At 45.1% G+C, this 27,269-nt stretch overlaps 1 protein-coding gene across 1 annotated transcript in view; it reads right to left on the bottom strand.

Moving 5' to 3' along the window:
* LOC147620506 (importin beta-like SAD2) overlaps window positions 1-27,269 on the bottom strand; it is a 161,355-nt gene that overhangs the window by 110,823 nt on the left and 23,263 nt on the right. The window contains exons 2-4 of the mRNA XM_086824734.1: window positions 19,097-19,232; window positions 18,933-19,014; window positions 6,398-6,556 (exon numbers count right to left, since the gene is read on the bottom strand). Of these exons, the coding sequence (XP_086680860.1) occupies window positions 6,398-6,556; window positions 18,933-19,014; window positions 19,097-19,232 (377 nt within the window). The remainder of the gene's footprint in view (window positions 1-6,397; window positions 6,557-18,932; window positions 19,015-19,096; window positions 19,233-27,269) is intronic.

The following is a 27,269-nucleotide window of genomic DNA, read 5'->3' as shown; positions in this document are numbered from 1 at the left end:
ACAGGGCCATATGTGCATCCGATCTTGGATGACCGTATTTGTCAGCTATGCTACCAAGAGGTGGAGACAGAGGAACACTACATTCGCCGATGTACAGTCTATTATGAGATCCGAGGGAGATATCACTGCCTCTTCGGAGAGGGTTTTGGGCCGTTACGCAGGGTCATGGAATTTGAGGATCAGAGATGCTTGGGATTGTTTCTACTTGAGCTCAGGAGACACATAGAGACCCTCTTGGCAGACAGGAGGCCGAGCCATGATGTACCTAGACAGAGGACCCTGACAGATTTCTTCGGCACCAGCACCAGCAACCCAGCCCACACACCTCCTCTTACCTCCTCCATTGGGCCATCAGGGCACCGACCACGCTCCCAAGGAGTCGATAGAGCAGTTATCTTATGTCGTGCTCGTCGGCCACGCCCACCAGGATCCCGAACACGGCATCCTCACCATCACCAGATCAGAGCCATTATTGCTCGGCATCGGAGGAGCCTACCTCGCTTCTACGACCTCTCCATTCTAGACAGCCCCATGGCAGAGATACTTGATCTAAGGAGAGGGCAACACTTCAACTGATCAGCATACATGGATCTACCTGATATACATTTTTCAGTATTTTCCAGTATTTTCTACTCAATATCATCTCGGAGTCTTACAGTTCTGTTCTTATAACTGTAGGACAATCAGTTTATTGTACTTTTTAGTCTCATTTAGTTGTTCTCTTTGATGAGACACCAACTTCAAATGCACTCTCAGTTTTGGTCTCATAGGCCACTATGGCCTCTTAGAGACGTTAATATATCATTTCATTTCATTTCTCTCTCTCTATTCTCTGTCTATGTTGACTGTTCTTGGATCAAGAGTTCCTATGCAATATTTAGGTCTGAAAGAATACTATCAAAGCTTCCGCATGTCACAACTAACTTGTCAAAACAAGAGATGAGTAATATCATATCTGAGATTACTCTTTTTTAAGGAAGTGACACCTAGATAGCTTGCTGACAGTTGTACGGGTTGACAAGACTAGCTTGGCACTAGGTTGAACTGGAGGTTTGATTATGACATCCAGAGGAAGGTTGGTTGCATCAAGGTCTAGTCTTAGGGAGGAATTGGGCATTCCACCTTGGACTTGTGTGCCTAACATGGATTTTACACAAGGTTTGTCTTGGTGATATGGGACGCCAACACCTAATGCATGTAAGGTATCTTGATGCTTCAATGTCTTAGACTAGGATGTCATGTACCTTTACTGGATAACTAACCTCATGTAACCCTACAGGGTGTGGTTCCAATCTATGGTGGACAACTAACTTACACATCTTCTCAAGTGTCCTAAGCATGACATTCACCAAGGATGAGATCCTCTCAGATTTTTGGTCAAGATGATTTCTTGAGCAAGTTGGTGCTTTGAGAGCATGAGATTCATCACATAGCCTCTCATGATAGCAAACCAATGTAAAACCTTGTACCCCGTGTATACTCTCTCATGATAGCCAAACCACTGTAAAAGCCAGTTTAGCATATAGTCACAAGAAACGTTTAGGGTTTTTTTCGAAAGGTTTCGTCCGTCACTAAAAAAAAACCACAGGTTTCGAAAAATTACACACACACACACATACATACATATATATACATACATATACATTCGTATAACATACATACATATACATACGTTTCTAAGGTTTCGAATGGACGAATCTAGTGCAACGAAAGATCGTTTAAATATATGTATTTATATATGTATATTTGTATATACGTATTTATATATGTATGTATTTCTGTATGTATGTATATATACATACGTATATATAGATACATATACATACGTTTCGAATGGACGTATCCAGTGCAATGAAGGGCAAGCTGTGGGTCATTAGAAGGTAGTTGCATTTTTCAGTGGGACAAGAGAATCATCAATTTAGGATATGTAGCCAAGGGGAGTTACACAGGGACATGATTTTCTTTTAGTTTTGAGGTTTTTTAGACCAAGGGGAGTTGCACATGGACATGATTTTCCCTTACAATGGCCTACTGGTAAGTTTCAAGGGCATGTTTGGACCAAGAGGACAACATCAAAAAACCTCAAAAACCTGAAAATCCAAAAATTCAAAAATCCAAAAATCCAAAAATCCAAAAAAATCCCCCCAAAAAAAAACGAAACCTGATTTTGGGCAAAATTATCGTCCTGCAAAGGGTTTCAAGGGTTTTTGAAACTATTTCGAAGTTTCGAGGTTTTGAGGTTTCAAAAGTTAGAAACGGGTTTTTTTATGACTATGGTTTAGCATGAGAGAGAAGAGAAGTTCAAGACTTCTAGGTCTATGATTGAGAGTCTAAGACCATTTGGTTGTGCCCCATAGATGACTCTTGGGACAATCACAAGTTACTGACTTTGCGATGTGTAGCATGAGGTACCCATATATGTCAGAGATGCTCTAGGTGCAGAAGATGTTACACTAGAGGCATCTAAACCCTTGATTCCAATAATTAAAGAGGGGTTTCACCTATGTATGGATGGGCTGCAGACCATAGACAGTAAATAGGCAAGGAATTAGAACTTCCTGTGGTTTGGGTGAAGCGTGCTACCAACAATTGAAGCAATGTGTATTTTCTGGAGGAAGTGAGAAATACTTGGTCTATACACATAACAATCTTGGCGTAAAGCTAATCACTTTACGCCAAGGGCATATCGATAGCTAGATTGATTAGTCAGTTTGCTAGCTTTAGACCATACCCATCTGTTAATCCTCAACTCACCTCTTGTTGCTCCTAACTTCTGTTGCTCTCGCATAGGATTCTATCATATGTCTACCCCTCAGCCTCCTTTTTATATGCATATGTAGGACTAGTCGGCTGGTCTAGGGCCGGTTGGTTGGTTGGTTGTCTTGTTAGTTGGTCAGCATAGAGCTCAATAAAGTGTATATACCTAGATGAATCCAAGAACATGCCCAAATTCACCTTATAAGAAAGTGCAATTTATAACCTCATGGTAGTCATCTACAAAACAATAAACCATCAACTCCATCATGCATAGTATGGACTAGATACTACGACATCCCCACTAACGTCATCAGTGCCCAATAGTGGGTGTAGAACTTGGTATCAATATATGCTCCCACACACAGTGTCGCGCACACACACACACACACACACCCCACGCACACGCACACACATAAGAGCATACATTCATACAAAGGTTTGTGTACTGAGTTTCTGTCAGAGCTCCAGAGATATAGGACAGACTTAGCCATAATGAAGCCTAGCACTAAGGATTATAACAAATAGAAAGAATTATTACAACAAAAAGGTGGTTGATAGGGCATATGCACCACTAAAGATAGAAAGAATTAACACAGTATCAACTGGCTGCAACTTGGACGAAAACTTCACAATGTGAAATTTGCATGTCCGCTAATACAACATAAAGATATACCTAGATGAATCCAAGAACATGCCCAAATTCACCTTATAAGAAAGTGCAATTGATAACCTCATGATAGTCATCCACAAGACAATAAACCATCAACTCTATCATGCATAGTATGGACTAGATACTACGACATCCCCACTACCGTCATCAGTTCCCAATAGTGGGTGTAGAACTTGGTATCAATATATGCTGCCACACGCACACACCCCTCGCACACGTGCACACACATAAGAGCATACATTCATACAAAGGTCTGTGTACTGAGTGTTCACACATTGGGCCAGTCCGCTTAACTTGGATGCCTAGACTGATACCTTCATGGCTGCCCAAAAGGTTCCAATTCTGCCTCTAAACTTTCCCTTGAGTTGGCTGATATCTAGAGCTATGTCCACCTTGTACTCACGCATGTGACGCATGTGGCATCCCCTCCTACAATTGAAGCATAGGGGAACATGCTTCACCTTTGCTCACTTCCAGTCCGGTCCATCTGTACGCACAAGTCCTCTTTTTCCTGCTCTTCTTCCTCTAATAACTTCAGTTGTGCTACATCCTCTAGTGTATTGGTCACTGTACAAATCCCGGAGCTTAAACTCTTTGCATCTTTTTCATGATCGATCTCTGAGACTGGTCTCCCAGTATGACTCTCAGCTCTCAGTGTTCCCACCAACTCTCCTTATTGTTGGTTCTCTGAGAACTTTGGAGTCTTGCAAAATGAAAACCGCTCGTCAACAAGGACTCGCATATGCCAACAGGCAGGGGTGTCCCTTGCACTGTTGGACTTCAGTACGGCATCACAAGTAGTACTCGAAGATAGGTCAAACCTCTTCGTAAAATCCATTACTCAAGCATGCAAATATGTGTGCGCATCTCCTTCACACTCATCCTCTGGTTTTGAAGAAGCCTCCTCCTTGGATACAGGCTGCCGCCTAGATCTGGTGTTCTAGGCAAAGCACAATAACCTCTACAACATTCCAGATGGTGACCCTGAATGAGGGACATGCACTACTTCCATGTGCAGGACATGCACACCTGACCATGACAATGTCCAGGACTTCTACACCTGACCATGGACTCTAAAGTGGATCCTTGGCTGACTCGTCCCAAACTGGGGCTCACAAGGCGCCAGTTACGACCCTGGGTCCTGCACCTGCTATACAAATATGGCCAAGTGGCATCCAAGTGCGGGATGCTCCGCTGCAAACTCTTATGCAAACACAAACCTATGCAGATGAATCTGCTCCATGCAACAAACCCTCACACAAACATGACCTAGGCTGCATGCAAACTAACGCACATCTGGCTGCAAACTAATGCACAACTAGCTGTGGGCTCTCTAGGTGACCTAGTGCTTTGATACCACTGTAACAAGTATTGTGGAAGCCTATCTAATGAACACCAACAACCGCCGATTAAACCTAATCACTTAAACCGCGCACACACAGAGGAGGCAAGATAGACCTCATCTATTGTATATTGCCAAAAGATGATTATAGTACTGCGACAAACTGGGATCTAGATTCAAATCAGATCATGACTCCTATTCTATGTGTGTTAAAAGGTGACTCTTCCGGTTGTTCCCAGGCTAGATCTTGCTCCTAGGGAACGCCCTCAACTCACCTCTTGCTGCTCCTGACTCGGGCTCTGCTGATCTGGCGTGGTATGCTCTCATCCATGATGCGCCCCTCAGCTGCCTATTTATATGCATACGTAGGGCTGACCGGCTGGTCTAGGGCTCGTCAGTTCGATGTCCTGCTGATCAGCCAGGCCACAGCCCAATAAAGTGTGTTCACACCCTGGGCCAGTCCACATCTGAGTGCTTGACTTTGGCACCTAGGCAGATCCCTTCCTGGCTGCCCAAAAGTTTTCAACTTGGCCTCTAAATTTTCCCTTGAATCTGCTGACGTCTGGAGCCACATCTAGAATACACTCACATACGTAATGCACATCAATCTTGCTACCCCCCCTTTCTCTTGGGTGGGATGGGGAAGGCTCTTTTTTTTTCTTTTTTCTTTTTTCTTTTTTCTTTTTTAAAGGAGAGAAAGAAGAGAGGGGGCGGGGAGTGCTCTGTTTGAGGAATTTCGAGCAGAGCACAGCTACAATCTTTGAAATTTTGATCTGCCAAGAAATTCCAAGTTATTTCCCAAACTTACCAAAAACCAACAAGATATCTTGATTCTCATGAGAATCTACTCACAAAGCTTCAAATCATCAACTCCATGAATATAGCTAAACCAAATAAAGATTGCAAATTTAAGAAAAAATTCTACAAAATATGCCCAGTACTGAAATGATTACTAAGCATGAAGAGGAAGATATGAAAAAAGCAAGAAAAACTTATGTAGTCCTCTCTAAACTACTGCAATAGGAAGCCTTGGACTGATCGGCTGCTGCTCAGGCTGAAACTATTCATCTTCAACTCATCTTCTTGAGAAGACTCGTATAAGATGTGTAAAAATGGAAAAGAGGTAAAAGAAAAAGAGGCTTTTTTTGTAGGGGTGTTGGGGAGCGGGGGTGGGGGGGGTTTCTATTACTTACACCACATGTAGACCTTCTACAAAGCTTAGAACCTAAACCACTCTGATGTAAGTGAGATACGCATGCAAAGTTATGCAATATCAACCTAGTGCTTTCCCCATAAAGCTTGTTGTTTAGAGACCAATATCATGCTCTCTAGCCTCATAGGACAACAGAAGAACAGGTAAAAGGCAATGGAGAAGCAGCAAAAGCAAGCCGACATGGAGAAGATCACACGAAAACAGTTCAACTACGCAGAAAGTGTATTGTTACCATCACATCCCGTTAACATACTACAGGATAAAAGCAGCCATTGTATTAAAGATAAAAATTTGATAGGCCTTTACATCAAACCATTGCCTGTAGGAAGATTTTTATTCTAATGCATAGGAAAAAAAACACTTATTTTCGACTTCTTTTATCATGGCAAGGATTGTACTAAGGAGAAGTACGTACTCATATTTTCTGGTAAGGATTCTCAACGCAAAGAGTGCCCCATAAACCCGCTGCTGATCTTGTGCTCTAAGATTCACATTGATGTTTGGGAGAAGAGACGGCCAACACTCTGAGTAGTCACTATGAATAACAGTCTTCAAACCATCACCAAGCTGAACCCTATTGTAGAATATAAAAAATGTGATGTCATACTTGTCAAACTTATACCAAAAGATTGTGAATTAAGACTTCAAAACCCCTTATCACTGTTAGAATGGCCTCTCTCTCTCTCTCTCTCTCTCTCTCTCTCTCTCTCTCCGTTCCATGATGAGATATGCCATCGACATTATTGTATCACTTTGGTCTCATAGGCCCATTAGGTCCTTACTTTTCCTCATCGTTGCTGTTTCAGTTTCAGTTAGTTGTTTAGTTGTTTTAGCTTTTTCTTACACAGACATTGTTTCAGATCCACCAATTGTTGTAACCTTTTTGGTCTCATAGGTCATTTTAGCCTTTTGAAGACGTTAATATATCATTTCATTTCTCTCTGTCTCTCTCTCTCTCTCTCTCTCTCTCTCTCTCTCAAGAGGAGGACAAGCAATCATTAAAGAATTCCGTACCCCACCCCCCTCAAGAGCAAATCCATCCATGGATGAAATATAGCTATTTTTATTTTGAACCTCAATTTCGAACTAGATGCAATAGAACCCATTGTAATTTAAACTCTTAAGAGTCTTAGGAGTTCATTTTGAGTTTTTTTTTTTTCAGTTTTATGCCTCTTTGGCATCGATACCCAAAGTGGAATGTAAATGGATGTACCTGATCTGTCCCATAGGTCGGATTCCGCCTCCCGTGGATGTTAATATAACTTTCTTTCTCTCTCTCTCCTCTGCTTACCCCTTTCCGCCAGTTCGCCTGTTCCCCCCAGTTCGCCTCGTTCGCCTCTGCCCGCCGGTTCGCCTGTGCCCCCCAGTTCGCCCCAGTTCGCCCCTTTCCGCCAGTTCGCCATTTCGCCTCTGCTTACCCCTTTCCGCCAGTTCGCCTGTGCCCGCCAGTTCGCCATTTTGCCTCTACTTACCCCTTTCCGCCAGTTCACCAGTTCGCCTCTGCTTACCCCTTTCCGCCAGTTCGCCTGTGCCCCCCAGTTCGCCTCGTTCGCCTCTGCCCCCCAGTTTGCCTGTGCCCTCCAGTTCGCCCCAGTTCGCCATTTTGCCTCTGCTTACCCCTTTCCGCCAGTTCACCATTTTGCCTCTGCTTACCCCTTTCCGCCAGTTCGCCTGTGCCCCCCAGTTCACCTCGTTCGCCTGTGCCCGCCAATTCGCCTGTGCCCCCCAGTTCGCCCCAGTTCGCCATTTTGCCTCTGCTTACCCCTTTCCGCCAGTTCGCCTGTGCCCCCCAGCTCGCCATTTTCTGTGCCCCCCAGTTCGCCATTTTGCCTTTCCCCACCTCTCCCCAGCCACCCTTGCTCAAGCCCCCAAGGCAGCAACATAACTCTCTTTCTCTCTCTCTCTCTCTCTCTCTCTCTCTCTCTCTCTCTCTCTCTCTCTCCTCCCTGTATGTGGGAAGGACTGCAGAGTGACCTGGAGGGATGGCCCCGAGTCTCCAAGAGAAACTCGAGGCCCTCGAGATGGCAATGAAGGCACTAATCAAGGAGAACAAGAAGACATCCGATTCCAACCTCAATGAGGTGGAAAACAAACTACATCGGCACATCATAGCTCTCGAAGCATGGGTCACGAACCTCGAACAAGAGAACACGGCACTCAAGGAGGAGGTGAGTGCATTGAAAGTGGAAATGGTAGCCATCAAGAATGCTGAGAAGGAAGAAGGGGAGATCAATGACAACACTCTCACGGCCATCAAAGAAGAGATCTCCAAGGAGATCACAAAGGACATGGAGGGAAAGCTCGAAGCCAAGCAGTCAGGATGGGTCGAGGTGGTGAAGAAGAACATCCGTAAAGAAGTGAGGGAGGAGACTCAAAGGGAAGAACACCAAATCATTCACACCACCATTGAGGAGGAGAAGATGAGGCATGCCCGCCGCCTCAACATTCGAGTCACATGTATAGCCGAGACACCCGACTCCACTCCCGAGAAAGATGGACAGCTTCTATGCATGAAGCTCGGCTACAAGGAAGAGCACCCTCTCCCCTTCACCAAAGCATGGAGAGCCGGGAAAGACTCAACACGCAAGCGAGCCCTCATCCTACAGTTTGCAGGAGAGACGGAGAGGGTCACCTTCATGAGGAAGAGGGTCATACTACGAGGTTTAGAGGGAGCTCCTATTTTCTTGGATGATGATCTCACGAGGATGCAGCTTGAGCATAGGAGAACTTGCATGCCACACATTGATGAGGTGGCTGACTTCATTACACGGGGAGGCGGAGATGGAGTTGATTTAGCAGGCACCTCAGTACATATTATGCTCTATGCTGACGATATTGTATTAGTGTCTGAGTCTCCAGGTGGTCTACAGCAGCATCTACATGCACTCGATGATTTCTGCACACAGAGAGGTCTTACTGTGAACCTTGGGAAAACCAAGGTTATGGTCTTTCATACATCGAGACAGGGCAAGAGTTAGCTGACATTCACTCTGGCAGGATGCCAGGTGGAGGTGGTGACATCATACGTGTACCTAGGGGTTACCTTCTCTGCAGCAGCCACACGCTTCACCATGGGTTCAGCAGCCAAAGCTAGATTGACACGGGGATATGCAGCATTGGCTATGCTAGAGAGACAGTGCCACCAGGCACATTTTCAGGAGCCCCGGACGAAGGGGTGGCTATTTGACACATTAGTCACACCGGCATTGATGTATGGAGCAGCGGTATGGGCGCCAGGCCTTGCTACCCATTGGTGGACACAGATAGAGAGACCACAGGCCCTCATGATGGCACGCATGATACGCAGCAAACCGTCAGTACCTCATGACATTATCCGAGCAGAGTTTGCTGCGCCTCCTATGATGGTAGAGGCCATATTTCAGACTATATGCCTGCTAGACAGATTCAGAGAGATGCCACAGGACAAATTGTCATACAGAGCTTTTGAGGCATCTAGACAGCTGGCTGAGGCAGGAGACAGAGGATCATGGTATGCACAGGTCACACATTGGTTCTCACAGCATGGCCTAGACATGGATCATCTACCACCATTCCAGTATGACAGGAATGCACCACATATCCGTCTCTCTCATAGTGAGAGGAACAGAGTATTGAGACACGATCTATGGCAGCTCTATACACGAGAGACATGGATATCGCCTACACAGCCTCTTCCACCGAAGATGCTATACTACAGAGATCACTTCATGAGTATCACTGATGATGGATTTATAGAGAGGCCTAGATACATGGAGGGCTTTCTACCACACGGCTCCCGAGTGGCTATTGGTCAGCTCAGAGTTTCATCACACCGATTGGAGATTGAGACTGGCAGAGCAGCACGGATCCCCCGAGAGGAGAGGGTATGCAGATTGTGCAGAGAGGAGGTGGAGAGTGAGGAGCATTATGTATGCAGATGCAGAGCATATACAGCCATCAGAGAGAGATATCCCATTTTATTCAGAGAGCCACATTCCCTACGCCAGATCTTTGAGGCAGCAGACCAGCGCATAATGGGGAGATACATTCTAGACATACAGCGCCACAGAGAGACATTATTACAAGCTCAGACAGCTCCAGCGGGGGGGCGACAGACACAGATTACTACATTTTTTCAGAGATCCATCCCCCTCCCAGCCCCTACACGGCAGGGAATTACTCTCCAGAGAGCAGAGACACTTAGAGCCCGCAGGAGACAGAGGACACCTGGCTTTCGGACACCACGCCTATACCAGAGAGAGATGACAGAGATCAGATATCAGAGCTCAGTTTCACAGAGAGGGTGCGGAGTGACTGGCTCGCTTCAGAGCACACCCAGGCATGTTCTTCAGGGAGCTGTGGACACCCCCCTCACTGATGTATACCATTTTATACCCCCAGTATGGTACAGGATGGAGCTAGCTAGGTTGCATATCATGATTGTATACTCCATGCATATAGCTTTGCATTCTCCTAGTAGTAGAGCTCCATCCCCTGCACACCCAGATTCAGCTTTTTTTTTTGTTGAGTACTTTTTCATTTTGTTGGGATGACAGATGATACCCCATACAGGTACTCCGATTTGTCTCATAGGCCGAGTTCGGTCTTTTGGAAGACGTTAATAAAATCTCTCTCTCTCTCTCTCTCTCTCTCTCTCTCTCTCTCTCTCTCTCTCTCTCTCTCTCTCTCTCTCTCTCTCTCTCGCTCGCTCGCTGTGTGTGTGTGTGTGTGTGTGTGTGTGTGTGTGTGTGTGTGTGTGTGTGTGTGCAGCTTCCTATGAAGATGCAGTTCTATCGGTATCACTCCATGACGGTCAAGGGTCAAGGATGACATTCATTCACAAGCCCGGTTATCTTCACAAACACGTCACAGGCCATGAGGATTGCAATCAGCCAGATCATGTCTCTCCACATCGCCTGCAGAAGGAGACCTGGTGAGTGGAGGGCATTGCTAGAAAGAATAGGATCTGCCGATTCTGTTCACTAGAGGTCAAGACGGAGGAGCGCCATCTTTTCAGATGCCCAATGTACTATGAGATACGAGGGAGGTTTCATTGCCTCTTCATGGAGAAATTAGGCCCACTGTCTCAGTTCATTGACATCCCACATCAATGATGCCTAGGACTCTACCTGATGGAGCTGCATCACCACAGAGACAGGAGCTGCGAAGAGACACAGATGCAGACCTCAGATACCTCACAAGCTTCTTTCATCCAACCCAGGATGGAGGCCCCCGCTGGCGACCACGAGCGCACTATGACCTGCGCGCCCCTACCCGACTGTCCAGGCAACACAGTGACACACCTTAGCAGTACCACCCCACCTCCCTAGGTGTCTCCTTAGACAAAAGGATCCAAGTGCAGCAAGCTAGACGCACGAGACCCATTGACCCGAGGAGATGTTCAACTCAACAGCTTCACATCCGAGAGATCCATCATCCGAGAGACACACGGGAGTGCTCCTCCATAAACAGTGAAAGTGGACAGCCTAATGCAGACATTGATGCCGAGCACCCAGATTGACATTCACATGGATGGTTTTCCTTCAGTTCTAGTTGGCCTTCTTCTTTATGTTTTTTTAACATGTTCTAGCCACCTCATGGATCCATTGTAGCATTTTTGGTCTCATAGACCCTTGGATCTTTTGTAGACGTTAATAGAACTTACTTTCTTTCTTTCACAGAAACTTCATGCTGAGGCAACACTCGGAGAGAAAGAGCTAACAAGACCTTTCTCAGAGCTCCATTACAGATTTTTTTGGTGCACACCCATCCACTTCAGAGGCTGCCATCCCGAGACGTGACCTTCCAGCCGCCCCACACCCATAGGGTCACCAGAGAGAGGGCTATATCCATTCTGAGGGCCATACGTCCTCGACCCCCGGCATCCCAATCTTCTGCGTGTCAGCTGCAGATCCAAGACATTCTTCGGCAACATGGAGAGCTTCCATCTCAAAAGAGAGAGAGAGCTACAACCCTCCGATCTGTGTTGGAGAAGGATGGCATCATTAGCTGAGTCTTGCTACACACTCTCCCATTCATCCTACATAGAGACATATTGTATCACTTATCTGGCTCTCACAACATTGTAAGGAAGTTTCTTTTTTCCCAGTTTTTTTCCAGGACTCAATATTCTCATGGACTCATTGTACTACTTTTTGGTCTCATAGATCCTTGGGGTCTTTTGATACAAACAAGTCACCAATCTCATACACGAGCACATGATCATCCTCTGGCCCCGCACATCCAGGGTGTTACCACACAGAGAGTGATCCCTCTTGAGAGCCAGATGCCCCGACCCCAAAGACCTTGGCACTCTATATGTTAGCTACAGATCCAGGATATCCTTCGGCAACATGGAAAGCTCTCATCATGGGAGGGAGACATCATTGCCATATCATCATTATCAGTTTGCACTACTTTCCCTATTATGCACACTGGCACGGTGGCACCTTGTATCAGCCACAGTGCTGCTTGTATTCACCCCTCTTTGACACATGTTTCAGCAAAGGTAGGTCATTTCTTCTTGAGGTTTTCCTTCATCACACAGCATTTCTCAAGGAGATATTATACTACTACTTTGGTCACATAGACCCTTTGGGTCTTCTGTAGATGTTTCTCTCTCAGAGGATCAGGACCATACTAGCACGGCATGGGAGACGTCCAGTCAGAGTACTCACCATGGAGGACATTGAGGATATCCGCCATCGACCGATGAGAGACATCTTTGGATAGTGATGTGTATGATGCTTACCTTGTTGCTGGAGTTTTCCTCCCAGATGTTATCCATTAGGAGCTCCTAGTACCGTACTTTTCCTCATAGTTGTTTCAGTTTCAGTTAGTTGTTTAGTTGTTTTTAGCTTTTCTTACACAGACATTGTATCAGATCCACCAATTGTTGTAACCTTTTTGGTCTCATAGGTCATTTTGGCCTTCTGAAGACGTTAATATATCATTTCATTTCATTTCTCTCTCTCTCTCTCTCTCTCTCTCTCTCTCTCTCTCTCTCTCTCTCTCTCTCTCTCCTACAGATCCTTGGGGTTCCATCAAACATGATTTGGGGCATTATTGCTTTATATGGTTGGGAGGGTGAGATGCCTTGGAGGACTCTCAGAGGAGATATCTAGTACTATTGGGGTGAAACAGGGCTGTCCGCTATCCCCCACCCTCTTCGGGCTATACATTGACGAGATCTCAGACTTAATTGATAGAGCCACAGCTTGAGGGGCATCCCTAGCAAGCAAACTTGTGTCTATTCTCTTATATGCTGATGATATGATGCTTATTGCAGACTCACAAGAGGGACTACAGAAGCATATGGATGCCCTACAAGATTTCTTTTTGCAGGTAACCCTGGGAAGACCAAGGTCATGGTTTTCTTGTAACTATTTGGTCCTCCCGTCTCTTTTCACATGATGAAATCCATGCCCGGACACTAGACAGGTGGAAGAAGACATGGGGACAGGGTCCATAAGGTTTGATTAAGAAAAAGCACCATTCTTGGTCAAAAAGCAAGAAAAAGCAAAAAGTCAAACAGGGTTGACCACAAGCCAAGGGCACCATTGGAAAGAGGAGACTGAGCAGGACCAAAAAGCAAAAAGGCGCTTTCTCAAAAAGCAACTCTAATGCCAAAAAGCAAAGGCAAAAAGAAAAAAGCAAAGCATAAAAAGGCAAAGCGAAAGCATGGACAAGCTTTCGGCAAAAAGTAGAGCCCTTTTCAAGTATAAAAGGGCTTGAACCTCTCTTGTAGCATCATGAAGGAGATCGTGGAGTGTGTGGGGGCATCATTATGATCATGGAGAGCTTCTTCTTCGCCATCTCCAACTTGCCTTTCAGATGTACGGTCAGCCCTAGACTTGTATGGGCATATGCATAGGCGATATAAATGCATGTACGGAGCTGTACGGACAGAAACTTCAAAAACCCTAAAGATTTTAAAAATCCTAAAACTGCTCCAAGAATCCTAAAAACTGCTTTTTGGATGTTTTTATCGCCCAAAAACCATTAAAACAAGTTTTATATCAGTTTTCTTGCCAGAAAGAGCTTTTCCATGGTTTTCTTCATCGACAAGGTTGTAGAAGTTGTTTATATTACTCATGGGAACTTGGACTACTTGAACTTGGATTTGAACTTGGATATGAACTTGGACATAGAGCTTGGACATGGAACATAGAGCTTGGACATGGAGCATAGACATGGAGAACTTGCACATAGAGCTTGGGCATGGAACTTGGACATGAACATGAACTTACACATATAGCTTGGACATGGATCTGCACTTGGACTTGATCTGAACTTGGTTTTGGATTTGATTTGGACTTGGATTCATTGGATTTGGATTTGGTACTAGCCCGATGAGAGATACTTGTGGGTCATCCCCGTGGTGTGCACGGCATCAAAGATCTCGTGCCTCGACATCGACATCGACTTGGATATCCTACATCGGCATATCTGTCTGTTTTGTATTCATTGATTGTATTGATCCTGGCCAACGTGCCCGTGGATTGTTCCTGAATAAATTCCTGAAAGGGAGCGAGGCCTGATCCCCGTTCAATGTGGTATACTGTGCAAGATCCTTATTCCCTTCTCTCTCTCTCTCTCCCCCCCTCTCTCTTTATATCTTTATCTCTTGAACACGTGTGGTATTAAAGCAGGAATTCTCTGGACGAAACTTTCTTGGGGTGACAAAGCCATGTCGAGAGCAAAGGGAGACCAAGGGCCTAATGAAGGGAAAAACTATAAGGCCAATACAAGACTTAAAAATGGGACCCAACATTGTCAATCTATTTATCATGAAACCGCGGCCTCTCTCTTTATATCTTTCTCTCTCCCCCCCTCTCTCTTTATATCTTTCTCTCTCCCCCCCTCTCTCTTTATATCTTTATCTCTTAAACACGTGGTTGAGTCTGTGACTGCACGCCCCGCTGGGCTTACAGTGGTATCAAGGTAGGAATTCTCTGGAAGTAACTTTCTTGGGGTGACAGAGCCATGTCGAGAACAGAGGGAGACCAAGGGCCTAATGAAGGGAAAAACTATAAGACGAATACAAGACTTAAAAATGAGACCCAATACCGTCAATCTATTTATCATGAAACCGCGGCCATGACATTAGAAGAGTACCATGACTTTCAACAGTTCAAACGACCTCTCAGAGAGACGAAGAATTTCATTCTTGGAGAACCAAGAGAGAACAGGACCAAAGAAGGGCTCAAATGTTTGCAGATTTCATCAAGGATTGAGCCACTAAAGCCGAAGGAGTTGAAGCTGTTAAAGCCTATCTTCGAGTCACCATTGCAGAAGGATCTAGAGCTACCCGTTCTATTTCTTATGGAGGAGAGAGGAGGAGAGAGGGAAGCTACTCCTAGGCCTGCTCTCTCCCATGCAGCTTCCTCGGAACAAGTAAGGGAAAGGAAGGCAAAGACGCCAGAGAGATCGAAAGATAATCAGATTGACATCGTGCCAGGACGTTCGTCAAGTGGTTTGCAGAGGTGCTTAGCCCATTGCATGTTTTGACAAATAAAGCTATGGAATCTTTGTGAATCTTTGTGGACCAAAGCTGAAACAAAACCCTTTTGAAGCATTGAGACTTTATGCTAGCAAAGGACCGGTGTTGGTTATTCTAGACCTTTTTGTGGTTTCAATATGATGAAGATTGCATTGGAGCAGTCTTGAGCCAAGAAGGCTATATTGTGGCCTATGAACGTTAAAAAAAACAAGGTAGCAGATGCATTATCTCGGAAAGCCCTTAGCCATGAGGTTTCTATGGGTTACTCAATGGATTTCACTTTGATGAAGGATCTTTATGCTACCACAGAGGACTTCAAAGATGTTTTGGAATAGATTATAGAATAAAGATTTGGCGACTTCCTATGTCATCAAAAAGGGTTTTTCTTATGAAGCAAACCCGTTTATGTGACAAAGGATTCGAGGCCAAAAAAAGGCTTGCTCCACTACAACTCAAGCTTTGGAAAGCTACTTTTATTGGCCTTGTATGCAAAAGAACATTGAGTTATATGTTCGAGAATGTTTGGTTTGTCAAAAGGACAAGTTTGACCAACAAAAGCTAGCAGGATTATTGCACCCATTGAATGTTCAATGGGAGAAAATTGCTATGGATTTACCTTGGGATTACCAAAATCAAGAAATGGAAATGATGGTATATGGACCTTTTCACAATATCAAGAAGATCAACCATGTATGACATCAGTTGGACCTTTCAGATCATTGGAGGATATATAATGTTTTCCATAACAGTTTATTGAAACCATGTACAGGTTACCCCCAAAGAAACTCGTTTTGAAGGATCCACCAGGGGCGGAAGAGTCATAACAGATTGAGTTTCATTTTGTGAGAAAAAGAGGAAAGACCGTGGTCAAAAGTTCCTCTTGGAATTCGAGAATTATTTGCTATTGGATGCCAAATAGATCCCAAAGAAGTACTTCAAGGACTATTTAGATATACTTCGAGCTTATGAGGAAGTGGTTGGTCTAGATGTATTTGAAGTACTTATATAGACATCTTGCGATCAAGACAGATTCAAAAGGGAGGGATTGTGCCTCTAGTCCTCTTCATTGTGTGTGTGTGTGTGTGTGTGTGTGTGTGTGTGTGTGTGTGTGTAAGAAGGGGATGATGTCTCACACTCTCGGCCATACTCATTAGCCCTATGCTTGATATTTTGGAGAGTGGTATACCATCTACGGGGAGTCGATGCTCCTCTCATGTTTATGTTCCTAGTACTCCATGATGAGTTTCCATGGACAGTTTTGTATCACACCAGTGAGATAGCTATGTTTGTCTTGTTTCTCTTTATTTTCCATTCCATGATGAGATATGCCATGGACATTATTGTATCACTTTGGTCTCACAGGCCCATTGGATCTTTAGTAGACTCTCTCTCTCTCTCTCTCTCTCTCTCTCTCACACACACACACACACACCTTGTATTCACATGACTATCTTGCATTTTCATGTGATCACTATTGTTTAAGTAGCTTCTCTTTTTCATTTTCCATGGCTTAGTTCCTTCATAGAACCATTGTAACACTATTTTGGTCTCATAGAACCTTTGGGTCTGTGTGCACGCGTGTGTGTACATAAAATATATGTATATATGTATATCATTGTCATGTGCAAGACATGCAATGGCTAAACTCAGAGGCTATTCTTGAAGGGTAACAAGATAAAGACAGATCAGAACCAGACTGGAGCTTAGGTGGTTGATTTGGCAAAGGAGTTAACTGGTGGAGGACAAGGTGAGCTGTCAGCCAGCGCTTGATGACCTGGATGACCTGCCGGCTGCAGCTAAATGTTGGATTATTTATTTTGGACCTGACCAACCAGCAGTCGACCAGTCCATGGGTTCTCTCCCAAGCCTGTAAAAGGCACCAAGGCTCATTGTTGTGACTCATTCAGCCTTGCTTGGCTGGGTCATAGAACTAGGCATAGATTAGGTATTTTCACCTTTTCATTGAAGGCAGCCGAGGGCTGCAAATCTGATGTACCTTTTTGTACTATATGATATAGTGAATACTTAGCTATCTCTCTCTCCTCTCTCTCTCTTCTGTTTGCGTTTTTGCATCAGCATGTTCCAAGATGTGTTTAGGGCTGAAAGAAGCCTCCCAGAGCTTCCGCATGTAACATTGGTATCAGAGCATCAGGCTCAGCAAGGCTAAACACTAATTCAGTGCCATATGAAGGTGCACAAGTCCAAAGTACAGGAAAGTGCATAGGTATGAGGTCCAAGGCAAGGAACACAAGACAGAGAAGAATTCCCAAGAGGTTGGTTGGTGGTGTTTCACAAAGGCCAAGGGGATGGCAGTCTTGTGAGTTGGGTGCCTCTTGGGGCACACCAGGAAAGGCTTTTAGGTAACGGTTCCAGGGGAGGTTGATCCTCCAAGGGATGGAGGGAGAGTGCCAGACTCATTTCTCAGGAAAGAAGACCAAAGACAGTGTTCAGGGACAGGGTAGGAACGGAATGGGAACTGGATGGAACAGATGCATAGATCTTCATCAAAGTTAGAGTGGATTTGGAGACCGGGCTGAGTGTTTAGTGAAAGGTTCCCAGAGAAGGAAGGATGACATAGGGACTCCGGGAATGGAGAATGGGATGATGAGAGTCATCCAAGATTACATATTGGAATCTCGTCATCAAGTTTAGCAAAGGAGGGATGTCATGTGCAAGACATGCAATGGCTGAACTCAGAGGCTATTCCTAAAGGGCAACAAGAGAAAGACAGATCAGAACCAAGATTGTGGAGCTTAGGTGGCTCATTTGGCAAAGGAGTTAACTGGTGGAGGACATGGTGAGCTGTCGGCCAGCGCTTGATGACCTCGATGACCTGTCGGCTGTAGCTAAATGTCGGATTATTCGTCCTGGACCTGGCCGACCAGCAGTCAGCCAGTCCATGGGTTCTCTCCCAAGCCTATAAAAGGCACCAAGGCTCATTGTTGCGACTCATTCAGCCTTGCTTGGCTGGGTCATAGAACTAGGCATAGATTAGGTATTTTCACCTTTTCATTGAAGGCAGCCGAGGGCTGCAAATCTGATGTACCTTTTTGTACTATATGATATACTGAATACTCAACTATCTCTCTCTCTCCTCTCTCTCTTCTGTTTGCGTTTTTGCATCAGCATGTTCCAGGATGTGTTTAGGGCTGAAAGAAGACTCCCAAAGCTTCTGCATGTAACAATCGTGCAATCAGGCTAAGAAAGGATGATGTCTAGGCTGCCACAGTTGAGTGCTCACACCATTCACAGTTTACAAGTGCAAGGCTCTGTTGAAGCAATTCATTTACATCAAATTATATCTCTACCATAATGAAATACATGAAAAATTGACATGCCTCGCGCTTCAACGCTTGCAGACGTTTAATAAAACTCTACACACGAGGAGACATGAAAAGAAAAACAACCATACTTTCAAACTTTAGACCAAGCATAACACAAAAGGATACTGATTGCATGTATGCATTACCTAATTATTGGGGGAGCATGAACAAGAGCTTCCAAAATGTTTTCCCGGACAGCTATTTTGTCGGCCTCAGAAATCTGCTCAACTGCAAGAACAAACCGTATCAAATTGACTTCTCCGCTGCTTTGGACTATGCTTGTTCAACTGCGCTTAGAAAAATTACATACCTACTTCGCTCGGTTTCCAATGCCTGGCAATCAGGTTTTTAAAATGTATGCTTGCAACTTGGCGGACGGCGATATCTAGAGTAGGAGTCACAATAATTTGCAACAGGCCCACAAGGTGACCGGGTACAGTTTGATACTGAAAGCAGCAGAAAAACAAATGTGTTAGTGTGCTTTCAGTCCAATGCCCATGTCTTACCTGAGAATGTATGGTTGACAAGTATCATAGCTTTTACTATACAGCATAAATAACATGTGATTATCATTGGTAGCATTGCATCCAAAAAAAATGTTGCTCGAGCTTTGAATATACACTATGAGTACACCAAAAGGCCCCCATTTTTTATGGTGTCTTTAAAATCTAATGTGTGACATTTTGATTTACTTTTATTTTTGGACTGGTATCTAACGTGCAAACTCTCACCCCCTCTAAAGCACACGTGACTCTCTCTCTCTCTCTCTCTCTCTCTCTCTCTCTCTCTCTCACACACACACATTAGGAATAAACAAAATGGGCTAACCTTTCTATCACCCAAGTGTGGTAGATTGGTTAGCTCATGGAGTTGTTATTCAACACGTCTTGTGTTCGAATCTCACTCCCGTCGGATAGATCATATTTGGTCTCTTGGGATTGTTCCTACAACGTTCTTCTTCTTCTTCTTCTTCTTCTTCTCTCTCTCATGGCCTGAAGTTGCGCAGCCCCCCCCCCTCTCCTCTGTTCGCGCTGCGCCCTTGCTGCGCTATGCGTGCCCTACCGCGTTGCGCGACACTGTGCCCTACCACACTGCGTGTGCCCGTACACCGCGCCTTGTGCTCCCACCCCCCTTGCTCAGGCCCCCAAGGCAGCAACTAGGGGGAAATAGCACAATGAACCTACAAGAGCTGGAGGCATACATCAAGACAATGAAGAACAACACCAAGAAATTACTGGGCGAACAAAAGAAGGTGCTGGACAGGGTTCTGAACCAACATGAAAAACAGTTGGAAGGCCTCCGCAAGGAGATACAGGGGAAAGAACAACAAGATTGAAGAACTGACAGCACAAGTGAACCACCAGGAAGAGGTGATTCAGATACTGAAAGAGACCCAGCTGCAACAAACAAAAGGCTGCCCCAATAATAGGGGAACTCTGGGCAGAAATGGAAGCCCTAAAGGCTACGGTAAAGGACCATACAGTGGAGGAAGGGGAACAGAATATTCAGGAGGGTTTAAGGACTGACTTGGAGCAGTTGAAAGCTGCGAATGATAAGCTGTGGGAAGAACTGCAGACCACTAAGAAAGATTAAGTGGAGGTGGTGAAGAAGCACAAACCCCCACAAGGCATCATACATGTTACGACCCTGTGTTTTCTTCTGGACAAGATGCAGGTGGGCACAGGGACAAGATGGACAGTGTGAATGGCATCAGTTAGGAAACCCATGTGTGAACAGCCCCAAGTGTGAAGGGGACCTGCCACCTACACTGGACAACTCACCACCTCACTCCTCCCCTCTCTCTAGAGATTGGCGCCTCCTTCAAGAGGGCTGTTGGGCTGCATTTTCTGCACTTTCTCCTTCCCAACTCCATTTCCAAGCTGGCTAAGGTGTTTTTCAAGCTTCCAAGAGTGTTTCCAGATGCTAATCACTCTCCTACACACTCCCAATGACTGAAATTCAGTAAAACAGCTCTCTTTATTGCTGTAATTTCTGGTCTTTTTGCTGAAAACCCTAATTTCAGCCCTCCTCTCTCAAGTTGAACCATAGGGGAAGCTTTCCCAAGGTTCCCTTCATCCTCTTGAAGACATTTGTCACGAAGAAATGCGACAAATCGAAGATCTCAACACTCCAAGAACTTCCATCGCAAAGACTTCCGCTGTCATCGACTCTACTTGCAATTGGTAAGCTTTTATGCTTAAATATGGAAGCAAGTAGCACGAGGGAGGAACCGGATTACAAGATCACATACCCTGTGTAGTGTTCTCTTGTCCTACGTGCTCTCTTGCAGATTGTTGCTACCATGTGTTGGTGGAACAATAGAGAGTAGATGGTAGGGAACATGGGCACTTGAGAGGGTAGTGTGTATTGCAAGTCTACATCCACAACCACTTGTTTGCAATACTGTAAAAATGCCCATGACACTATGTACTTGATTCTCCCAAGATCAATATACTTTTTATTTGAGGGAGAGGTAGGCCGTTCCGGCTCATTGTGTGTCTCTTGTCAATTCAGTAATTTACTTTTTGTATTTGAGCAAGTGTCCATCAAATCTTAATGTATTTAAAAGTATTGATTAGCATTGTGTTCAACCAAGTTACATTGGTATCAGAGCATACGGTTCTTTTTCACTTCTATCGTGAGAGACGATCACCGTGAACACTAGCTATCTCTACACTTAGAACATTATGGACAGCCATACAATGAATGTTGGAGATGCTAATACAAGAGGCAGGGACAATGAAATGCATGCCTCCAATGCTGTACAAGATGAGCAAACTCATGTGGTGCACAATAGGGAACATGAATATGTGGGACAGCCGTCCCGTGGCCAAGAGAAGATGCAGGAAGAAGAGTCTATGGTCTTGAGGGCTGAACTTACTCGTATGCACGCTCTTCTCCATGCACAAGAAGAAGAATTGAATCTCTACCGCCGCGAGGATCCATTGGTACATGACCGTTTGAAGGCCAAGAAAGCTGAATCTTATATGGATCATGCAATGGCAATGATTGCTCAAGAGTTGCACATGCAACCGAGGGATGCAGCACGTGCATACTTGGCTCGTACCGAGGATGCCTATGCAGAAAAGGCAACCATCCCACATGTCTTCCACAGGTGCCCGAACAAGGACTTATGTCTAAGAGAATGAATCTCCATGCTATGGGAGAGGAACAATCAGTGACTTCACCCCATGCAGGAATACCTTATGTAGCCCGTGAAGGATACAATGTCTATGGCAGTGGTCAAAATGTATGTCAAATGCCATTGCCGGCTGAAAATGTGCATGCACAACACATGCAACATGGGCTGCAATTTTCTGTTGGTGCAGGTATTCCATGTATCTCTCATGCCACTCATGCCTTCGAGTGTGCTCGTGAGGGAGAAGCTATGGCTAAAAATGTATCAATGCATGTTGAGGGGCCAGCCATGCCTCATGCTTACAAGGCACATGTATCTATGCCTTATGCATCACCTTTTGGTCTTAAAATGATGCCAGTCACAGGGGCTATTCCAATGGACAAACATGGGAGAAAACATGTTAAAATGCACGCACATGCATCAAAGTCTCGTGACTTCAAAGCCGGAAACAAATCTGTGAAGTTTGACACACATCATGGGGAATATGATGCATCAAAGGCACTTGCTTTTATTGCCCAGTTTGATATTGCTTTCAGTGATGAGAATTTCACTCAGAAATCCATGATCCGGCATGTAAGCATGTTCATGAAAGGCACTGCTGCCCATTGATGGCTCACAGAGAAGCTCTCACCGAATCCTGTTAGATCATGGGAAGAGTTCAAGGACAGGTTCTATGCTCAATTCTTGCCTCCCAATGCATTGAATGAGATAACAATGAAGTGGTGAAGCAAAATGAGGGGGAATCGGTAAATGCATATGTACAAAAGTTTTGTAAGTGCTTTTGGAGGTGTCTCCATTTATGCATGTCACCGAGGCGGAAAGGAAGAGAAGGTTTCTATCGAGGTTGCAACCTGTGTACAAAGCGGGACTGCAAATGTATCTGGGTCATACCTTACACCAATTAATCGCAGCCCGCCACCACCACCGAGCAATTGGAACTCAAATTGAGTCGATCCAATAAGGCTAAACCCTCATTTCAAGGCAAAGAGAGTGCTGTCCAAAACCTGCAAAATGATGGACAGCCACCTAAAAGGACCAAAACCAAGATAAAAATGGTCCAAAGGCTGAAAATAATACTACCAAGAAGCGTCCCTACAAACTAAGAGACTATGGTCTCACTCCGGAGACGAAAAAGCAATATATGAGCGAGGGGAAATGCTTTACTTGTGGTAGCACCGAGCATATTGCAAAGACATGCCCAAACAAGAAGAAGCGTGATAATGCAAATGCATCAAAGCCTAATGTGCATATGGTTCCGGATGTGCAGGGCAACACTTCACATGATAGCAAAGACAAGGTTGTATGTAAAGCTTGGGGACAGCTCAAGGATCAGCCCGCTTTATTCATGTTTGATGATTGTGCATCTGAAAATTTCATATCCACACAGATGACAACTGCTTTGGGTATTGAAGTGGAGGACATGGGTCCTCAAATTGAAGCACGGACTGCCTTTGTTGGTAGAGAAGTGCAGATCATGCCTATTTTTGGCAAGTTGCGCATACACATTCAAGGCTATGTGGATCATGAGGATTTTCTTGTGGCGCCTTTGAATGGCTGTGATGTATTGCTTGGAAAGCCTTGGCATACACGTATTGATCTGTGAAAGGCTTACAAGACCAACAAGATCACCTTCATGCATAAAGACCGAGAGCATGTAATTGATGCTGGTGAAGAGGGTGATACCATTCCCCTTGTATCTCATGTACAAATTAAGAAAGTAATGAAAAAGAGTGTTTTTGCGTACTTGATTTTTGTACGAGATCATATTGAGGACAATAATGTACATGTAAACACTCTTAGTAATGATAGGCTGAAATTTTTGCAAGAGCACAATGATTGTTTTGCTGATGAGTTACCAAATGAGTTGCCACCCGTACGACCAAAAGATCATTGCATTGATCTTGTGCCGAGTAGCTCACCACCTAATAGGCCAGCCTATCGTGTAAGTGCATCCCAAAAAGAGGAGATCATGAAGTAGGTGAATGAGCTTCTTGAGAAGGGTTTGGTTCAGCCAAGCTCTTCCCCATATTGTTTACCCGTCCTCTTGGTTCAAAAGAAGGATGGATCCTTTCGTATGTGTGTGGATTATAGAGCTTTGAATAAGCTTACCATCAAGAATCGGTTTTCGATTCCACGCATAGACAACATCCTTGACAAGTTGGATGGATCGGCATGCTTTAGCCGAATTGATCTCAAGAGTGGATATTATCCAGTGCGTATAGTGCCTCAAGATGTACACAAAACTACTTTCAGGAAAGCATTTGGGCTTTATGAGTATCTTGTTATGCCTTTTGGTCTTACAAATGCCCCGGATACATTCAATAGAATGATGGATCGCATATTCTGTGGGTACAGGAAATTTACAGGTGTCTTCTTTGATGACATCCTAGTCTTCTCGAAGACCGAAGAAGACCATAGAGCTCATTTGACCATTGTTTTTGAAGAACTCCGTAAGCATAAACTCTTCATAAATGCAAAGAAGAGTGAGTTCTTCTTGTCACAGATACATTATCTTGGGCATATTGTGTCCAAAGATGGAGTGCGGATGGATCTTGCAAAGATTGATGCGTTGTGGAAGAAGAAGCGGACCACCGCCATATCCACCTCCTCCTTCAACTTGGGGTTCCAATTCTTCCCAAGTGTAGATTGTCGTCGTGGGCCACGTAATGGTTGAGAGGCCGTGGAGATGGAGGGTGCCGGCGTCGTGGATGGAGTAACGTTCCGACTTGATGGTGAAGGTGATGGTGTGCATGATCCCGATCCACCACATGACTCCATTGTAGAGGCTTGAGTTCCTCTCCCCATCGTCGCAGGATCCACCGCCACTCGTGGTGTCCTTCTTGTCGCTTCGACCGCCTCGTAGACGCTAAGCTTGTCAAGAAGTTCCCGTCTCTTCTCGGGTGTGACATTCGTGCAAAACCTCACCTCATGCCCACTCTCATGCAAGAGGTGGGCTCACACTTTGTCGGCGCCACCCGTTCACCGGTACGGGCAAAGCTTACATACCCATGGCCGAGAACCGCGCCTCCATGAGCGGATGGGGTGTAGTTAACCTCCTCCCACCATGTCCATCCCGTTGTCCTTCTATGGGAAGCCCCGGCACGTGAGGAGGATGCCATGGTTGAAGATGACTTGACTCTTGAGCCTTGAGGAATGACAGAGAGAGAGAGAGAGGGAGAGAGAGAGAGAGAGAGGCCTAGAGCCTAGAGACTTGGAAGTTGGAAGACTCAAGAGTCAAGAGGCTTGAGGGGGAGGTGAGAGAGAAATGAAATGAAATGAAATGTTATATTAACGTCTTCAAAAGGCCATAATGACCTATGAGACCAAAAGTTACATCATGGTGGATCTGATACAATGTCTGGATAAAAAAACCCAGAAAATGAAAAATAAAGATGATACTACTGGCACCTAGAAAATGAAACTGGAACTGGAATATAGTGAGGGGAGGGTACGCTATGGAGGTGAGTGGAATATAGTGAGGGGATACAATATCATGTGGAGAGAGAGAGAGAGAGAGAGAGAGTCTAGATAGTAGGGCGGTGGCCCGCGGGCCTTGTGTGAGAGGCTTGGAACTTGGAAGTTGGAAGCTAGAAGAAGCTTGAAAGCTTGAGAGTTGTGTGTGCTTGTAGCCTTGTAGAGGCTTGTTCTTATATAGATAGGCAAGCCTCAAGGGCAAGAGAGAGAGAGAGAGAGGGCCAAGCCTCACAGGCTCAAGGGCCAAGGCCCAAGCAAGCGGCGGCTGGAAACGGTTGGAAACGCGACTGCAACGGCTATAAACGGTGGGGCAACGGCTGCAAAAAACGGCTCCCTGCCGTCCTCTCACAGAACTGTCCCCCACCGGCGTCCCCGTTCCTGAGCCGTCCCCGTCTCACCGTCCCTTGTGAGAAACGCCTCTTAGGGGACGTCCGTCCGTCCCCTACCATTCCCGTCGCCTGTCCGTCCCGTTTCGGCGTCCCTCCGTTCCAAGCAGTCGTCCCTTCCATCCCCTGTGACTATGTGATGGACACTTGCTCAAATACAAGAAGTAAATTGCTGAATTGACAAGAGACACACAATGAGCCGGAACGGCCGACCCCTCCCTCAAATAAAGTATATTGATCTTGGGAGAATCAAGAACATAGTGTCATGGGCATTTCTGACCAAATTTCCATACCAATGCATATGAATACAGTATTGCAAACAAGTGGTTGTCGATGTAGACTTGCAATCCACACTACCCTCTGAAGTGCCCATGTTCCCTACCATCTGCTCTCTATTGTTCCACCAACACATGGTAGCAACAATCTGCAAGAGAGCATGTAGGACAAGAGAACACTACACAGGGTATGTGATCTTGTAATCCGGTTCCTCCCTCCTGCTACTTGCTTCCATATTTACGCATTAAAGCTTACCAATTGCAAGTAGAGTTGATGACAGCGGAAGTCTTTGCGATGGAAGTCCTTGGAGTGTTGAGATCTTCGATTTGTCGCATTTCTTCGTGACAAAAGTCTTCAAGAGGATGAAGGGAACCTTGGGAAAGCTTCCTCTATGGTTCACTTTGAGAAAGGAGGGCTGAAATTCGGGTTTTCAGCAAAAAGACCAAAAATTACAGCAATAAAGAGAGCTATTTTGCTGAATTTCAGTCATTGGGAGTGTGTAGGAGAGTGATTAGCATCCGGAAACACTCTTGGAAGCTTGAAAAACACCTTAGCAAGCTTGGAAATGGAGTTGGGAAGGAGAAAGTGCAGAAAATGCAGCCCAACAGCCTTCATGAAGGAGGCGCCAATCTCTAGAGAGAGAGGAGGAGGAGTGAGGTGGTGAGTTGTCCAGTGTAGGTGGTAGGCAAGTGTAACTTGGTTGAACACAATGCTAATCAATACACTTAAATACACTAAGATTTGAAGGACACTTGCTCAAATACAAGAAGTAAAATTGCTGAATTTGACAAGAGACACACAATGAGCCGGAAGGGCCGACCCCTCCCTTGAGTAAATTGTATTACTATTGGAGAAATTCAATACATAGCTTCACGGGCATCCATTGCCAAATCCTCCATGCCAATGCATATGAAATTCAGCATTTAGAAAACAATGGTATGTCGATGTAGATCACCAAGGAGCTGCCTTGATGCCCGGCCCGACTTCAGTGCCCATATTCTCTACCATTGGCTCTATGTTCTACCAAGCAAGGTAGCAACATCTTCAAGAGCACATAGGACAAGAGAAATACTACACAAGGCGGCTAAACAAGGAGTCCTGCCCTTCTACTGAGTAAGTAATGACAACACATTGTCCAATTAGCTTACCAGTCTTCATAGAAGTTGTTGCAAGCGGAAGCCTTCGCGTTGGAAGCTTTAGAAGTGTTG

Source organism: Cibotium barometz, chromosome 31, assembly GCF_041138505.1.
Source record: "Cibotium barometz isolate CiBa-2024 chromosome 31, ASM4113850v1, whole genome shotgun sequence".
In the NCBI taxonomy this organism is placed as follows: domain Eukaryota; kingdom Viridiplantae; phylum Streptophyta; class Polypodiopsida; order Cyatheales; family Cibotiaceae; genus Cibotium; species Cibotium barometz.
Note: the sequence above shows the minus strand (reverse complement) of the source record. Positions and strands in the feature narration are given on the sequence as shown.